The sequence below is a fragment of the Bufo bufo genome, chromosome 2, assembly GCF_905171765.1.
Source record: "Bufo bufo chromosome 2, aBufBuf1.1, whole genome shotgun sequence".
Lineage (NCBI taxonomy): Eukaryota > Metazoa > Chordata > Amphibia > Anura > Bufonidae > Bufo > Bufo bufo.
Window position 1 is genome coordinate 202,573,665 of NC_053390.1, and position 14,483 is coordinate 202,588,147.

General features: G+C 43.4%; 1 protein-coding gene across 2 annotated transcripts in view; it reads right to left on the minus strand.

Moving 5' to 3' along the window:
- FBXW8 (F-box and WD repeat domain containing 8) overlaps positions 1-14,483 on the minus strand; it is a 143,419-nt gene that overhangs the window by 99,052 nt on the left and 29,884 nt on the right. For both annotated transcript variants that reach the window (XR_005776142.1, XM_040416037.1), the window contains exon 3: positions 10,981-11,145. Coding sequence is in view for 1 of the 2 variants with exons in the window: in XM_040416037.1 (XP_040271971.1) it covers positions 10,981-11,145 (165 nt within the window). In the remaining variant the exon portion in view is untranslated. The remainder of the gene's footprint in view (positions 1-10,980; positions 11,146-14,483) is intronic.

A 14,483-nucleotide genomic window follows, 5' to 3' on the forward strand; every position in this document is an offset into this window, starting at 1 on the left:
CTGCTGAGACCGCCACCAATCACAAGGGCCTGGTATCCTATTGGGACCCCTGAAATGAATGGAGTGACAGTCTGAGCATGCACTCTGCCTCTACATTCATCTCTATGGGACTGCCAGAGACAGTAGAGTGCAACACTTGACCATCTCCGGCAGTCCCACAGAGATGAATGAAAAGGCAGTGCACATGCTTGACCTAAAGCTCCATTCATTTGGAAGGGGGGGGGGGCACTGGGTACATGACTACCTTTCCTGGGGATAACTTGATATAAGCAGACAACCCCCTACATTTATCAGGATATTTACTATAATTCTACCTAATGTGTCTTGTTACCATTATGTTTGCTCATATATTATATATATATATATATACATACATACACATACATACATACACACATACATACACACGTATAAATTGCCATTATACATTTGCTTCTTGTTTAATAAGCATTGAATAGAGCATTAAAAAGAAAAAGACGTTACACTAATATCATTGTCCTGGTATCATCTTACTTAAGAACCAATATACAACACTTGAAGGGGCGTCTGTCACCTCCAAAATCAGTTTCAAAGTAAGCAAACTGTCATTTAGGTTAGGTGCCCCCAAACATAACCATACCTTTCTTGTGAAAATCCGACCTCTAATCCCTCTAAATTCTTCTCCCTTTGGTGCACCACTGCTCCGCCAGTAACACCACCACCGCCCAGCAACTGCCCCTCTTGCCCGAGATTTCAGAGCCAATAGTGAGGACACAGGGGGCGCCAGGTGCACCAAGCGGAGATGCTCAGCAAGAGGAACAAATTCATCTATTGCAATGGAGTGAAGGAGAGTAACAGTGCACTTACATAAGCATAATCTGGTGTAATCCCATAATATCCATTTGCTCTTAAATCCAACAAATTTACATATTGATTTAAAATGTCAGCTGAAATGGAAGTGCAGGTTGACAATGAATGAAACGGACAGATACATGGAATCATATCAGCTATTCGCAGATATTCACTGTGTGCTGCCATTTCTTCAAATTACCAGATGCTTGAAATGCAACTATGAAACTGGTTAGCATCGCTGAAGCCGGCCATTAAATTGAAATAATTGATTTTTAAATTCAACTTTCCATAATCTCCTTAAAGCCCCGTAACAACTTGAGGCAGAATTCACACAATGTAAGCATAGTTGCTGTCCAACCTGCTGTTAAAACATATGTGAACAAAACAGTAAGAAGGGATCTCGAGTTCTGATCTCCCACTAAATAATTACCAACATCAAAGCTGAATCAGACAGAAAAATATTCCTCACAGCGATCCTCCGAAAAGTCAGGGGGGGAAAAAATGAAACCTTCATAAAATTTTAATGAAATATTAATAAAGTCGCTAATACATCACATGTCCCTAGGGAGTGGCTAGAAATTGGCAACACTTGATGTGGGATATGCTTAATGCTTCATTGGGAACAAAATCACATTATGCAGAACATGTGTTAGGTTCTGCCAATTTCAGGAGGTCCCTGCGGGTGGGAAATATGTTGGAGTAAGTGCGGTTGTTTGCTTTTTTATAAAAGTTTCCACACAAAGTGCTCTGGACCGAGAGACAGCAAAGGATTGACTACTGCCAAACTTCTGTAGTCCTTGGACATGCCATCACATTATGATCGGTGGGAGGGCTGAGGTCTATCTCACCAGAGCAGCCAATAGCAGGCCGCGACAGAGACGAGCACCCTTAAGGCTGGTCAACGTTGTGGCCTGCTATTGGCTGCTCCTCCCGTTGCCGGATGTTTTGATCCAAGTGATAGGGAGATGCAGCGCCGGCCGCGCAGGGATCTGGAGCGACGCGCGTGCTGGGGAACAGGTGAGTATAATCCAAACAAGGGGCCCGGGCATTGGGGGGTGGATATTTCAGATATCGGATAACTCCTTTAACAGAAATCTATGACAGCTCAGGGCTGCTGTAGATTTCTGGATTTATTTGCTCCAGAAATCTGGTGTAAAGTAAGATGAATTTGTCTCTGCTGTTGGCCACGCTCCTTTTCTGCCCTTGCCACGACCCCTCTTGGAAAGTGGCGAGGGAGGCGTTAAAAGAGGCATACGCGACTTTAAAAAAAAAGTTGCATTTAAAAAGTCACAAACACACAGCTTGCAAACCTCCCCCATTGTCTGGATGGGAGCATATCTGGGCAGCACAGTGGCTCAGTGGTTAGCACTGTTGCCTTGCAGCGCTCGGGTCCCAGGTTACCTCTGGCGAGCACATGGAGGGCTGTGGGGCCCTCCAAAGAAATGCCACCCCACACCATTACTGACCCAATGCCAAACCGGTCATGCTGGAGGATGTTGCAGGCAGCAGAACGTTCTCCACGGCGTCTCCAGACTCTGTCACGTCTGTCACATGTGCTCAGTGTGAACCTGCTTTCATCTGTGAAGAGCACAGGGCGCCAGTGGCGAATTTGCCAATCTTGGTGTTCTCTGGCAAATGCCAAACGTCCTGCACGGTGTTGGGCTGTAAGCACAACCCCCACCTGTGGACGTCGGGCCCTCATATCACCCTCATGGAGTCTGTTTCTGACCGTTTGAGCAGACACATGCACATTTGTGGCCTGCTGGAGGTCATTTTGCAGGGCGCTGGCAGTGCTCCTCCTGTTCCTCCTTGCACAAAGGCGGAGGTAGCGGTCCTGCTGCTGGGTTGTTGCCCTCCTACGGCCTCCTCCACGTCTCCTGATGTACTGGCCTGTCTCCTGGTAGCGCCTCCATGCGCTGGACACTACGCTGACAGACACAGCAAACCTTCTTGCCACAGCTCGCATTGATGTGCCATCCTGGATAAGCTGCACTACCTGAGCCACTTGTGTGGGATGTAGACTCCGTCTCATGCTACCACTAGAGTGAAAGCACCGCCAGCACTCAAAAGTGACCAAAACATCAGCCAGGAAGCATAGGAACTGAGAAATGGTCTGTGGTCACCACCTGCAGAACCACTCCTTTATTGGGGGTGTCTTGCTAATTGCCTATAATTTCCACCTGTTGTCTATCTATTTGCACAACAGCATGTGAAATTTATTGTCACTCAGTGTTGCTTCCTAAGTGGACAGTTTGATTTCACAGAAGTGTGATTGACTTGGAGTTACATTGTGTTGTTTAAGTGTTCCCTTTATTTTTTTGAGCAGTGTATGTTCTCCCCGTGTTTGCGTGGGTTTCTTCCCACAGTCCAAAGACATACTGATAGGGAACTTCGATTGTGAGCCCCATTGGGCTGTAATAGGGTTGTCACAATACCAAAATTTGGATTCGAATTCGATACCATGAAAAGGTATTGCGGTACTCGATACCACGCAAAAAAAAAAAAAAAAAACACCAAAAAAGCTGCGTGCATTCCGCATTTTATAGAATGTCAGGCCCTATTCTTTGGGGGGACAAGGTGACAAAAAAAATGGCAAATCGCGCAGTTTCGCCACATAGGAGATGTTTTTAATATTTTAATAGTTTGGACTTTTCGGACGTAGCGATATGTAATATGTTTATTTTTTTATTGTTTATAAATTATTTAATAACTAATTCCCCTCTTAGGGGCTAGAACCTTGGGATCTTTTAATCCCTTGTCCTATTCACCCTAATAGAGCTCTATTAGGGTGAATAGGATCTTACACTGTCCCTGCTGCCCTGTGCTCAGTGCATACAGCAGCAGGGAACTTACAATAGCAGCCAGGGCTTCAGTAGCGTCCTGGCTGCCATGGTAACCAATCGGAGCCCTGCGATTTCACTGCTGGGGCTCCGATGGGAAGCTGCCACTGCCACCAATGAGGAGGAGGGGAGAGGGGACCATGTGGCCACTGTCACCAATGACTATAATACTGGGTGGGAGGGCGCCACCAATCAAGATAATTAACCTGTTAATACAAATGTAGGATGCGGGTGCAGCCGGTATCACATACCCGACATCTATGACAAGGTGCTGCGATCCCCGTCAATTAACCCCTCAGGTGCAGCACCTGAGCAGTTAATTACTGTGGTTTGGTGTATCGCAGCGCCTTTGCATAGAGGCCGGGTATGTCATACCTCCAGCACCTGCATCCTACATTTGTATTAACAGGTTAAATATTTTCATTGGTGGAGCAGTGGCCACAGTGCCTCCCCTCCTCCTCCCCTCTCTTCTCATTGGTGGCAGTCACGTCACAGTGGGGAGGGGGGAGGGAGGGACTGCCTCCTTCTCCACTGTGCTGCTGATGAGAACACGGCACACGCTGAGAGCAGCCCCAGCCATGTTCTCTAACTGACACTAGGCTGCGCAGTAGCGCAGCCTAGTATCGTAAAATAGTAAAACCTGGTATCGAATCGACCAGGGTCTAAAAGTATCGATTGGATATCGATAGTTCGATACACGGTGCAACAGTAGTCTGTAAAGCTACAAAAACCAAAACTAAAGATATCAAAGATAGTAGTGGTGTCCTTGGAAACTAGAAAGTAAATCAATTGCAGAAAAAAGGACCCTTAAAACATCAACTTTATTTAGATTATATTAAAATTTAAACCCAAAGATAGAGGTCACTACTAGTTTAGTAGAAATAGTATCCAAATGGTCTGATAGAAACAGATAATAAGATAAAAGGGACAGAGGGTGGGATGTCCAAAGGGGAACACTTTCCCTATGGAGACCCTAGTAACACCTCAGCCCAGGGACAACCCCTGATGGTGGGGTCTCCCTGTCCTCGTACCTGTCCTACAAAACCCTGGAATGCCCTAGATGACTTAGGTTATTTATAACATCACCCCGATGCGTTTCCCCCGGATGGGTTCCGCAGGGGGTCGGTACTAGTTAGAAATAGTCCCATCAAGCAGAAGATACACTTGATACAGTTAGATAGACACAAAAATGAGTCAGACTAGGTAGAAATGGAAAAAGGGGCAAAAATGATTACACATCACATGTTCCTGGATACAACCTAAAAGCAAAACACATAGAGGCCCATAAGGAAAGAGCAATTAATCCAAAGATCACCAAAGCACAGTAGTAGGGGGTCTTACTCACATCTGAAGTGCCCAAAAATCGCCAGGCTGTCTCTTGTGGGGTGCTTGATGATGCAGAGAGGCAGGATGTTAGGGAGGGTCATAAATAGTGAGCCGTTGCACGCCAACTCGCATCAGAAGAAGTACTTCCGGCCGGTGGAACAAACGCCGCACATCACTTTCAGGTCTGTGGAACGCATGTGTCACTTGCGATTTAGTGAATCCAACCGACGCCCGGAAGCGGAGGTATGAGAAGGTGTGTGTGGGTTAACCTGCGGATAGCAGCCGCTTGGTAGCGCTGCAGACCCAGGTACTAGGATGTAAATAGCCTCCACAGCTAAGCGCTATGGAGATCAGGGGAACAGACACAGACACCAGTCGGTCAAGGTGTTGGTAGGTGATGATAGGATATATATATAAATGAAAGATTAACCTCTAATTACGCCCCCGCCCCATTTTTCTTTGGTGCCCTCCGCACCCCATAGAATGGACACTAGTGGTAATAAAAATTGTCCTAAATGTTGATAAGATATAGACAAAAATAGAGTGGATGTAAATGATGATAAAAATATCACTTATTAACTATTTGAATGCTTCCCGCATTCATGACCAGTTTGGGCTGTCAATAATAGGAAGGAGAGGCATAACTGAAAAAGGAAAAGCAAAAATTATTTTAAAATACTGAGCATCGTGGGAGAGCCTTCTATACTAGATAAAGCAGTTAAAGGTCAACCTCTCATTGAGACCAGAGGGTGACTGGGATTTACATCTGCCTCCTTTTGAAGAATTCTCCTGTCCCAATCCCCCTTTCTAGGAGAGGGAGAGACCAATTCCAAAACAGAGAACCTCAAAACTCGGGGGTCACCTGTATGATGTTCAATTACATGGTTGGCAATGGGCGTAATATTTTTCTTACGTATGTCATTGACATGTTCGCATATCCTCCTTCTCAGTTATCTAAAAGTCTTGCTGATATAGTCCTTAGGGCAAAGGCACTGGCAGATGTAAACAACACCTTTGCTTTTGCAGTTAACAAAATCATGGATAGAAAAAGTTTTATTAGTTGCAGAGCAGGTAACCGTCTTGGATACAGAAATAAAATGACATGCTTTACATGTCCCGCACCTATACATGCCCAAGGGTCGACAGTCTAGCCATGTGCCAGGCACAACCTGGGTCACATAATGGCTATGTACCAGGCAATCCCTAAGGCTCCTACCCTTACGGTATGTGACACTGGGGTAAGGAGAGATGTTATGTGTCACATCAGGATCCATCCGTAGGATGGGCCAGTATTTGCTAAGCATTGCTTTTGCCACATCAAAGGTGGAGATTAGGCGGATAGGTGTCTGTTCTCCCTCAGGTGGTCTCTTTGGGGTGAGTAAAACTTCCCATTCTGTGGCTAAGTAGATTGTGCATTAGATTATGAGCATCCAATATTGACCGGCAGCCTTGTCCCTTGCGCACATGGATTTCTCCAGATTATCAGAATTTTTTGATATTATGTACTGGAGATGTTGTGATATTCAAAGGCTTCACAATTTTATGTTAACCACTTCACATCTGGGCCATTTGCCCCCTTCCTGACCAGGCCTAATTTTGCAAATCTGACATATCTCACCTTATGTGGTAATAACTTTGGAACGCTTTTAGGCTACTTTCACACTTGCGGCAGAGAGATCCGGCAAGCAGTTCCGTCGCCGGAACTGCCTGCCGGATCAGGCAAAACGTATGCCAACTGATGGCATTAGTAAGACTGATCAGGATCCTTATCAGTCTTAAAAATGCCTGATCAGTCGAAAAAATGCATTGAAATGCCAGATCCGTCTTCCGGGGGGCATCCGGCAAAACGGATCCGGCATTTATTTTTTTCACCTTTTTATCAGTCTGCGCATGCGCAGACCGTTAAGACGGATCCGGCATTCTGAATGCCGGATCCGGCACTAATACATACCTATAGGAAAAAATGCCGGATCCGGCATTCAGGCAAGTCTTCAGTTTTTTTCACCGGAGATAAAACCGTAGCATGCGGTGAGCGCTGTGTATACAGCGGTCTAGAAGGCAGGGACACCTGGGCACTGTCCCTGCCTTCTCTAAAGGTTGCCCTGCTGTCACTGACAGCGGGCAACCCGATCAGCAGCTGCACGATTAGCGTACAGCTGCGATCTCTGAAAGGACTTTTTAATAAGTCCATTAGGAGATAGACAACCACCTCCCGGACGTTTATTTTCAATGGGCGGACAGGAGGTGGTTAAGGAACATTTCTCTGAAATTGTTCCACAATTTTTTGAAGCAGTTTTTTTGCAGATTGGTGAACCTGTGCGAATCTTTGCTTCTGAGAGACTCTGCCTCTCCAATGTGCTCTAATACCGTCACGTGACTTAGTAGCATATTGCTCCTCCAGCTGTTTTTTATTAGAACCACTTACTTTTCCAGCCTTTTGTTGCCCCTGTCTCAACTTTTTTTGAGATATCTTGCTGCCATTAAGTTCCAAATGAGTTAATTTTTTTCATGAAATGGTAAAATGACTCACATTTAAACATCTGATATGTGTTCTATGATCTATAGTGAATAAAATATGGGTCTATGAGATTTGAAAATAATCGCATTCTGTTTTTCTTTACATTACAAAGCGCCCTAACTTTTTTGAAACTTGGGTTGTACATTTCATGTGTTTACATTCAATTACGTATAAATTATCTAATGTAAAAAAACTCATCTAAGTTGCTATCCTCATAGCAATCAACCTCTATAGTGATCATCTAGAGCAAGCTTAAAGAAGTTGATTTCTCCATTCAAACCCTCAGATACACAGTAAAAATCTCTCCAAAAACAACAGTTTGAGAAGGCCACCCTCCTAGTAGACCATTTGTCAGTGCAATTCTGAGTGGTCATAGTAAAGAAATGTCAACATAATTACTTAATTACTTTATTGTTGACTCCTGGAAGTTGCATCTTTTTAAACTCATAACAGAATCTAAAATAGGTTATCTATTTTTTATTTTTTTTATTCTCCGTGCAAACCTGGCATCCATCGTGACTTGTGAAGAGATCTTACCTGCTCCCCGCCATACCGTTTGGGCTCAGAGGGTTCTAAATGTCTTCACCAGACTTCCGGTCCACACCTGTAAACTTCCAGCATGGGCAGGGTCACTCACGCTGTGTAGCCAATGATTTTTCTCCAGTGGCACATGACCCAGCAATGATGTGCAACTTGAAGACACGTCACAGTTGAGGCCAGTCATTGGCTGCCGTTGCGCATGTGCCCACATCTAGGTAGTAGGTTTAAAGGCAGAGACCAGAATTCCTGTGAAGACAGCTCGGGAGCTACGGATGCCTAACAAAGTGGCGGGGAGTAGGTAATTATAGATCTCTTCACAGGTTGGGGGAAAAGTAAAAAAAAAAAAAAAAAAACTTGGATAACACCTATAGGAAACTAAATGCATTCAGAAAGTCTTTAGACCCTTTCACTTTTTTCACATTTTGTTATGTTGCAGCCTTATGCTAAAATTTATAAAAAAAATTAAAAGGGTTCCGTCATCACTATAAAACAGATTCAGCTTGACAGTTGAACACCATGGTCTTGATCCCATCTTCCTAGATATCAGCATTCTTGAGAAAATTGATATTTGATAATATGCAAATGAGACCCTACGAGCAATGAGGGTGGTGCAGTGACATCTTGTTGCTCCCAAAAGCATCCTCCCATTCCCCCACCATAGACTGACAGGGCCAGGCAGCGAGGACGTACTCACGTCTGCCCCTGAAGTCTAACGGGAGCTCGTTTGCACATAGGGAGATGGGACCAAAACCATGATGCCCAACTGTCTCAGCACACGTCTCAGGTGAGACGGATTTGTTATGACGTATCTAATGACTTTTTCCCCATCATCCAGCAATCAATACTCCAGAATTCAAAGTAAAAATAGAATGTTCAAAATATTTAATAATTTATTGAAACGGAAAAACTAAAACTCGACATTGACATAACTAATTAGACCCTTTACTCAGTACATAGTTGAAGCACCTTTGGCACTAATTAAGGCCTCCAGTCTTCTTGGTTATGATGCCACAAGGTTTGTACATCTGGATTTGCAGACTTTCTGCCATTCTTCTCTGCAGATCCTCTCAAGCTCTGTCTGGCTGTCCAACAATGTTCCCCATCCAACTTTCTCAAGTCTCTCCAGATATGCTCGACTGGATTCAAGTCAGAGCTCTGTCTGGGCTACTAAAGGACATCCACAGAGTTGTCCCTACGCCACTCCTGTGTTGCCTTGGCTGTGTGCTTAGGGTCATTGTCTTGTTGGAAGGTGAACCTTCGGTCCAAAGCACTCTGGATCAGGTTTTCATTAAGAATATCTCAGTAGTTTGCACCATTTCCCTCAACCCTGATCTGTCTCCCTGTCCCAGCTGCTGAAAAATACCCCCACATCTTGATGCTGCCACCACCATGCTTCACTGCAGGTATAGTATTAGGCAGGTGATGAGCAGTGCCCGATTTCCTCCAGACATGATGCTTAGAATTGAGATCAAAAAGTTCAATCGTGTTTCATCAATCCAGGGAATCTTGTTTCTCACAGTCTGAGAGGCCAACAGATTATTTTTTTTGCAAAGTTTTAAGTGTCTTTTTACTGAGAAGAGGCATATTTCTGGCCACACTTCCAGAAAGACTAGATTGGTGGATTGCTGCAGTGATGGTTGACCCTCTGGAAGTTTCTCACAACTGCACACATGATCTTGGGAGTTCAGCTAGAGTGACCATCAGATTCTTGGTCACCTCTCTTACCAAGGCCCCCTTTCCTTAATTACTTAATTTGGTGAGGTGGCTAGCTCTAGGAAGAGGCCTGGTTGTTCCAAACCTTTTCCATTTTAAAATTATGGAGGCCCCTGTGTTCTTTGGAACTATCACTGCAGCAGAAATGTATTTGTACCCCTTCGCCAAATTTGTGCCTCCATGCAACCCTGTGTGGACTCTACAGAAGTTCTTTCCCCCTCATGGTTTGGTTTTTGCTCTGATATGCATTGTCAGCTGTGAGACCTTATATAGACAGGGCTTTGTCATTCTAAATCATGTCAAAATAAATTTACGACAGGTGGACTCCAATCAAGGAGTAGAAATATCTCAATGAAGATGAAGAGGCCATTAGAGCTAAATTTCAAGTGTTATAACAAAGGGTCTAAATACTTATGTTCATGAAAAATTTTATTCGGGGTAATGGAGTCCTGGTTGTTCCAAACTTCTTCAATTTAAGAATTATGGAGGCCACAGTGCTCTTGGGAACTCTCAGTGTGGTAGATTTTTTTTCGTACCTTTCTCCAGATCTGTGTCTCCACACAATCATGTCTCTGATCTCTACAGGCAGTTCTCTACTCCTCATGGCTTGGTTTTTGTTCTGATATGCACTGACAGCTATATAGACCGGGCTGTATTTTTCCAAATCATAACCTGTCAACTTAATTTACCACAGTCATGGTGCAGAAATATCTCAAAGACGATCAAGAGAAATGGGAGGCCCCAGGGCTAAATTTCAAGTGTTATAGCAAAGAATCTGAATACTTATGTCCATGTGAAATTTTAGTTTTTCCTTTCTAACAAGTTTGCAAAAATTTCTAAAATTCTGTTTTCACTTTCTAATTATGGGGTAATAGGTGTAAACTGATGGGGGAAGCTTGAATTTGTTTTATTTTAGCACAAGGCTGCAACATAACAAAATTGGAAAAAAAGTAAAAGCGTCTAAAGACTTTCCACACTGTACATTCAACAGTAATCATGTCGTATTTATCAGCTTATATACATAGTGTTAAAAGAATCTCTATGAAGTGAATGAAATGTACAAATTTGAGATACCAAAAAAGCATTTTAAGTACACAAAGCCATTATTTAATCCAGTGATGCCAGCAGGGTAAGCAGTTCAGCTCAGCAAGAGATTTGTTTAGAGCGTGTAATGTGGTTACAGATTTGTGCACACAGAGTGGGGCAAGGTACCTTCCAGTTTGTCCTCAGCATGCTCTCCCGAGTGCGTCTTTCTCTCAGAGCTTCCTTCCAAGACGAGCATGCTGTAACTTGTCTGTCAGTCAAGTACCCCTCCAGTTGGCACATACGGTACCACAACATCTCATCTTCAGCAAGAGCTCTCCAAGCCTTGCTCACCTAGAGAGAATCAAATGGATGAGTCAAGGAAAGAATACTTGGCTTATTTTTATCACATAGCAATGATGAATAAATGCAAGTTTTAGAACTGATCTTCTTCCAAAGAGTTTAGAGATTAAATGACTTAGTCTGGGGCGCACATCTACATTTCAAAGATGTCAGAGTTGGAGTTCAAACACTTTCGACTTACAATGCCTGTCAGCAGAAAGTCATTGTTACCAAAAAAATAAATAAAAACAATCTAGAAAAACCTAGAAGACTACATCCACATATTAAACAAGAACATCTTTTGCCTCTCTGTACTCTGTAGTCTTGTCACTATCTTTACTAACTAGATTGTAAGCTCTTGTGATGCAGGGTCCTCACTCCTTTTGTTTTAACTGTTCATTAGCTTTTTACTGTGTAATGTCTGATTCTGCCTGTACAGAAGTCCCTCAGGTTACAAGATTAATTGGTTCTGGTACGACCATTGTATGTTGAAAGCATTGTAACTTGAGTCCATAACTCTATGGAAAACTAGTAATTGGTTCCAAAGTCCAAAAATATCAAAAATTTTAAGAAAAATAAACTGATAACTAAGACAGACAGGAATAGATGCTGGAGGCTGTAGATGACTTTCTGTGGTCAGGACAGGAGCTTCTTCAGGGTCTTGGATAGTACATACATGTACCAGAAAAATAAAATCCAAATCCAAAATAACCCAAATCCAAAGAAGCAGCTCATTCTGGCACAGACAGGTGGCATTACAGAACATGTAGTACCACAGAGGAGCTACTAGACAACCAATTAAGGCGTTTTACCAGTGAAATGACAAGGTTGATTGGTTGGATCTTAGGCATTTTATGTTGAGTCTAGTTTCCAGTGAACCAAACTTAGTCCATTATAGTGTACAATCATTATCCAAGTTCAGTTAAGAGATGTCATTCTGTGTGGACGTCCATATGGCGTCCATTTGCATCACAAACTTGAATAAATGGGTCTAATACTGACCAGAATAGTGCATGTTTGAGTTGAACTACTGACTTCAATGGCTTTGTGTGCGGTCTGTTGCGCACACAAATATAAAATACACAAGTCTGAGTAAGGCCTAAGTAGTAAAGTATGATTAGCTAGAAAACGTAACTTTTGTAATCTACTCCAATTACATTTTATGCTTCCTATAACAGTGATGGCACCCCCTAGATTTACTTGTCTGGCCAATTTCTGCGTTCAAGCTATGTATATCCCCTCCATGGTCGAGCATATCCTGTCAGGCCCTGCTTCCTTGTCACTGTTGCTGCACTGAGGGAAAAGGGGAGCAATGGACACCAGCATCGAGACGACAATGAAAGAGGAGGCCACAAGTGAACTGGAATCTGCAAGTTCCTTGCCTCTTCCTTCTGCAAGAGATATTGTGCAGGCCAATAGACAAAATGATAAAATATAGGGAACTGTCAAAACGCTTCCCACGTGTCATCCTGCTGACTATCCACCGCAGGTTCTGACACAGCGGTAGGGAGTGAGCAGAATGAGAGCATCGACCGGCTCTCTTAGATGCCGCGTTCAGATGAGGAACTGGTTTGTGAGCGGTAACATGCGGTCACATGACTAGGCACTTCCCACCCACTCTATTCAGTTTGGACGGCACCACTGCAGGAGAACCTACTCCCTTAATATTAATCTTTATTTATATAGCGTCAACATATTCCGCATATACAATCAGTGGGTTCAAATACAGTCATAGATAACATAGCAACAAACATGTCAACAATTAAAACAGGAATGAAGGGCCTGCGCTCAAGAGCTTACAATCTTTGAGGAATACTTACAAAATGAGGTAAATTGTAAAGCAGACAAAATGGCCTCAGCAGTACCAAGGGGCAATTTTAGTCTGAAATCCATTTGTGGGAGAATCCCTTTAACTCACTAAGTGCACCCATCCTTAAAGGAGTTTTCCGAGAGTTTCATACTGATGACCTATACTCTGGATTGGATAGGTCATTCGTACTTGATCAGTGGGGATCCAACACCCTGGACCTCCACCGATCAGCTGTTTGAGAAGGCACCAGAGGTTGCAATAACGCCGTGGCCTTCTCTCAGCTTACCAAGCACAGCACCATACATTGTATACTGGCAGTGCTTGGTATCACAGCTCAGAACCATTAACTTCAATGGGGCTTAGCTGGGCCTAAGCCAAGTGACAGATAAACGTGACGTCACATGACCTAGGCAAAGCTGGAGAAGGCTGTGGTGCTACTGTGAGCGCTGATAACTTCTCAAACAACTAATCGTGGGTGGTCCCGGATGTTGGACCCCCACTGATCAGAGACTGATCATCAGTACAAAAAACAACAACTTTAAAGTGGATCTCTGATCAAAAGCTGGAAACTTGATTTCAGTTGGAAATTCATCATCCAATCCATTCATCAGGTTTCCATTCATCTTGGACTGGACCCCTTCCTCTATATTGGAATAGTAAAAAAAAAAAAATATGATTATGGGATGATAAAGGGCTCGCCTGGCGATGCATCACTTCTCGCAGACGAAAAGTGAAGCATGGATGATGTTCTGGACCAAGTGAATTATGGCCACTTCTATAATAGAAAATAGAAAAGACAGCGAGGAATAAGAAAACTTATCTTGCCGTTTACATACTATGGATTTTCAATCAATGGCGATAAAGTCCCAGAGGGAATGGTCATAGTAACCATTACACAATCTTTCCGAGAAGCCTGGGTAGAAGAGTTAACCAGCAAAACCCTGATGTATGTTGGTTATAACTTAATGCACAAGAATTGGCAGGGAGCGACCCTGTAAGGACTATGCAGAGCCAGGCTCAGCTGTATGAAGTCTCTAATAAAACCCTCTTCAGCATTTTAGTTCATGGCACCACTGAGAATTCGTGTGTCGAGAGTATAAAAAGCCACTGGCATCCTGTCAGATTTATCAGCTTCCTGAGACACTTGGAGGTTCATGTAAGGCTTCATTTGGAACAACAATGATTTCATCCCGCCCAAATCTCATAACCTGTAAATAAGCCTTTGTGGATTTTTAATATGAAAGATTTCTTCATAAAAGAAATATAAGCCAATCTAGATTAAAAAAAAAGACACCAGGAGCATATTAATAGCAATATTGCTGAAGTTATGAACAATGTCTTCGTTCGTGAACTGCAGCAACTTTTTTATGAGCTGTAAGTGGCCACATTCCTAATAAAATCTAGGCTATGTCTAGCCTCCAAACTGTGGTCAGCCCATTCTTATCAGCACGCTGGTCCCTGAAGCTCCCCGTCTTGTCTGCCTGCCAGCATCATTCCTCCCTCAAGCAGTTTCTCTTGTATATTCCTACAATTACTAAGA